This window comes from Echinops telfairi, unplaced genomic scaffold (assembly GCF_000313985.2).
Source record: "Echinops telfairi isolate 266 unplaced genomic scaffold, ASM31398v2 ScPeMD7_7427;HRSCAF=8465, whole genome shotgun sequence".
NCBI lineage: Eukaryota > Metazoa > Chordata > Mammalia > Afrosoricida > Tenrecidae > Echinops > Echinops telfairi.
The window spans coordinates 10,594,810-10,598,967 of NW_022111327.1; the positions used below are offsets into that span (position 1 = coordinate 10,594,810).

General features: G+C 51.6%; 1 protein-coding gene across 1 annotated transcript; it reads left to right on the plus strand.

The window, feature by feature from the left end:
• Window positions 1-1,644: 1,644 nt before the first annotated feature.
• LOC101658908 (splicing factor U2AF 65 kDa subunit-like) lies at window positions 1,645-3,409 on the plus strand. The gene is given in 4 exon segments (XM_045298549.1): window positions 1,645-1,712; window positions 1,803-2,918; window positions 2,920-3,225; window positions 3,328-3,409. Coding segments are annotated over 4 exon segments (1,572 nt in total).
• Window positions 3,410-4,158: the final 749 nt, after the last annotated feature.

Genomic DNA, 4,158 nt, shown 5'->3' on the forward strand with positions numbered 1-4,158 from the left:
TTTTTTCTTTTTTCTTTCTTTTTTTTTTAATCATCTTATTAGGGGCTCACACAACTTTTATCACAATCCATACACACATCAATTGTGTAAGGCACATTTGTACATTCATTGCCCTCATCATTCTCAAAACATTTCCTCTCCACTTAAGCCCCTGGCATTAGGTCCCCGTTTTTCCCCTCCCTCCCGGCTCTCCCTTCCCTCATGAGCCCTTGATAATTTATAAATTATTATTTAGTCATAGCTTGCCCTGTCCTATATCTCCCTTCACATACTTTTCTGTTGTCCATCCCCCAGGGAGGAGGGCACATATAGTTCCTTGAAATTGGTTCCCTCTTTCCAAACCACTCTCCCTCTACCCTCCCTGGTTCGTCACTCACACCACTGGTCCTGTAGGGATCATCCGCCCTGGATTCCCTGTATTTTCAGTTCCTATCTGTACCAGTGTACATCCTCTGGTCTAGCCAGACTTGCAAGGTAGAATTCGGATCGTGATAGTGGGGGTGGGGAGGAAACACTTAGGAACTGGAGGAAAGTTGTATTTTTCATCGTTGTTACATTGCACCCTGACTGGCTCATCTCGACCCCGAGACCCCTCTGCAAGGGGATCTCCAGTGGCCCACAAATGGGCTTTGGGTCTCCACTCCGCACTCCCCCCATCATTCATTATGGTAAGATTTTTTTGTTCTGATGATGCCTTAGGCTGGTGTGCTTCTTCGATGTGGGCTTTATTGCTTCTGAACTTGATGGCTGCTTGTTTACCTTCAAGTCTTTAAGACCCCAGACGCTATACTTTTTGGTAGCCGGGCACCATCAGCTTTCTTCGCATTTGCTTATTCGCCCACTTTGTCTTCAGCGCCAATTTAATAGAACAAAGTATTCTTGCATTGAGGAAGTACTTGAGTGGAGGCCCAATGTCCTTCTGCTACCTTAGTACTGAACCTATAAATATAGGCACATAGATCTATTTCCCCATCCTCATATAAATATATTTGCATATGTACATGTCTTTATCTACCTCTATAAATGCCCTTTGCCTCCCAGCTCTTTCCTCTATTTCTCTTGATTTTCCTCCTGTGATTCTAACTCTTGGTGACCCCGGGGAGTGCGAAGGGTTAAAGTGCTCGGCTGCTGAAAGCCTGAAGGCTCACTTATTGCGGAGCCGAGGGCACCTCAGAGGTGAGGCGTAGCCGTTCACTTTTTCAGTCAGCCATTCCCTCCCTGTTATCCAGGGAGGGAGCCACCGGCCACTCGCCACAACCAAGTGGCTGGTGCGGGGGTCCGCAATTCAGAGCAGAAGCCGGAACTCTGATGGGAACCCACCCTTTTCATCTCAATTGCGTTCTTTGGTCACCATCCTGAACTGTGTCCAAAGGAAAAAAAGTTCCAACTAGATTTTGTTCAGAGACTTCATATGAAGCTTTTCCCTTTCTTTCCCTCTGAGGCCTCAAATGTTCCCCCAAACGAACCAGTGACAGACAAACACAGACTTAGTGTTCGGGAAGGAAAGAGCTGAAGCCGTCGCAGTGCGACCAGTGGGCGGCGGAAGTAGTCGAAGCATGTGGAGGAAGTCACCAACGGTGCCTGAGCGGTTTGAACCGGAGGCAAGGCGCAAGTGCTTCGCGGCTCTTATAGAAACGATTCAACATGTCTGACTTCTCGGAATCCAAGCAGCAGTTGCAGGAGAATAAGAAACAGCGGGAGGAGGAGGAGACGTGTCTCCGGTCACACAGGCACGGCCGCTCGTGGAGCCGGGAGCGAAAACGCTGCCACCCGAGCCGGAGCCGTGGCTTGGATAGTGTCAGGATGCGTGCCCGAAGCCGGAGTTATGGCCGGAGCCGGGCGCGTGGCCGAAGCCGGAGCCGTGGTCGGAGCCATGACCAGAGAAGTGCCAGAAGCCGGAGTCATGGCCGGAGACGTGCCCGAGGCCGAAGCCGGAGCCGTGGCCCTGACAGTGGTCGGAGACATGCCGGGAGCCGCCATAGCGGTGCCCATAGCTATAGCCGGGGCCAGAGTCGGAGCCCGGACTGCGACCCCAGGTCCCAGCGTCATACACGGCCTTGTGCCACCGGCCCTGCAAAGAAGGTGTACAAGTACTGGGATGTGCCGCCCCTTGGCTTTGAGAACATGACTCCCATGCAGTTCAAGGACCTGCAAGCTGCTGGTGAGATTTCGGCCTCCACTTGCCACACCAAGACTTCGGATGAGATCCCGAAGCTGTTGCCCATGGTCTACACCCATAAAACCAGACAGGCCCGCCGCCTTTTTGTGAGCAACATCCTTGAGAGGACCGTGGAGCATGACCTGATGCAATTCTTCAATGCCCATATGACCATGGGGGGGCTGAGCCAGGCCCCTGGCAACCCGCTGTTAATTGTGCAAATCAACCAGGAGAAGAAGTTTGCCTTTTTGGAGTTCCGCTCCGTGGATGAGACCACCCGGGCCTTGGCCTTGGACGGCATCATCTTCCAGGGTCAGGCATTGAAGATTCGCAGACCGCATGATTACCGGCCTCTCCCCGGCGTTGCGGATGTCCCTTCCATCTGTGTGCCTGGCGTTGTGTCCACTGTGGTCCCTAACTCTGACCACAAACTCTTCATCGGGGGCTTACCCAACTACCTAAAAAGCCACGAAGTGAAGCAGCTGCTGTCCTCTGTCGGGCCTCTCAAGGCCTTCAACCTGGTCAAGGAGGACCTCACCGGGTACTCCAAGGGCTATGCCTTCTTTGAGTACCTGGATACCAGTATCACTCCAATGGCCATCAGCTTGCTGAACGGGGTGAAGATGGGGGGCAAGAAGTTGCTGGTCCAGCTGGCAAGCGTGGGCGCTAGGAGGAGCACACCGGTGAGTTCGCCAAGGACCCTGCGCAAGGCCCTCATTGCCAAACCAGCAGAGGAGCTTCAGAATGCCGAGGTGCAGCTGCCCCACCAAAGTGCTGTGCCTCGAGAACATGGTGCTGCCCAAGGAGCTGCAGGACGACGAAGAGTACCAGGAAATCCTGCAGGATGTGCGCCAGGAGTGCAGCAAGTACAGGGCGGTCGAGTCCATCGATATCCCCTGCTCCCGGCGCAGCCTCCAGGGTCTAAGCGTCAGAAAGATCATCGTGAAGTTCAGGGCTGTGTTGGGCTGTCAGAAAGCCAGGCAGGGCCTGACCTGCTGCAAGTTTGCTCACCGAATGATCGCCGCTGAATATTGTGACCCAGATGCCTACAACCGCGTGGACTCTAGGTAAGGTCCTGGGGGAGGGGGTGGTGGAGGTGGGGGAAGGGCAGACAGGAGGCTTCCTCCATGACAGATACCTCCATTCTCCCCCCCTTTCTTCCATTGTAGGTTGAGGGGAAGCGAAGTGACAGTGGACTGCAACTGGAAGGACACAGATGGGATGAGGTGGCAGAAGGGGGATGGGAAGTAGACACCCACCTGCTCCCTGAGGGCAGGGTCAGATAGGGATCCCATGCCCCTCCTCAAACTGCCTTTTTTCCTTGAACTTTCCCTCCTTTCCCATGGTAGGGGCTTAGGGAGTTTGTATTTTATGGCCAAATTATTTTGAAACTTGATGTCCGGGTACCCGTTGCCCGGCTCAACCCCTATGACCACAGATTCTGCCTTCCCAGCCACCAACCCCCTGCCCCTTTATCTTAGGCAAATTAACTCATTCTTTGTTGTCTACCAACCCTGCGCCCCGCCTCATGCCAGTCTCCCTGCAACCGTTTCTTATTTGTTAAAGACCAATTTTCTCATTAAATATTTTGTCGTATTAATGTTTATATATACATGTGGTCTCAGTGTTGTAATTCAAACAGAACAATCATTTGGGATCCAGTTTGTATCTTTACGACTTTGGGTCACTCAGAGTCAATACCAGGTCCACATTTGTGTTTCAGTGCCCTCTTTTATCTTGTGGCCTGTTGAATACTTCCTGGGTTCTGAAGCGCTTGTAAGGCAGATGAAGAGGTGGGGGAAAGGGAGAGCCAGCAACAATGCTCAGAAGTGGATGATTTCACAAATCTTCTTAATATAACTGAGTCATTAAATCGTAGCAAATGTGAACTATATCCTAATAAAATATAATAAAATTTAAATTTAAAAATAAAAATTTAAAAATACAAGGAAACCTTGTAAGAGACCCCCCCAAGGTACAGCAATTGCTCACTATTTCCC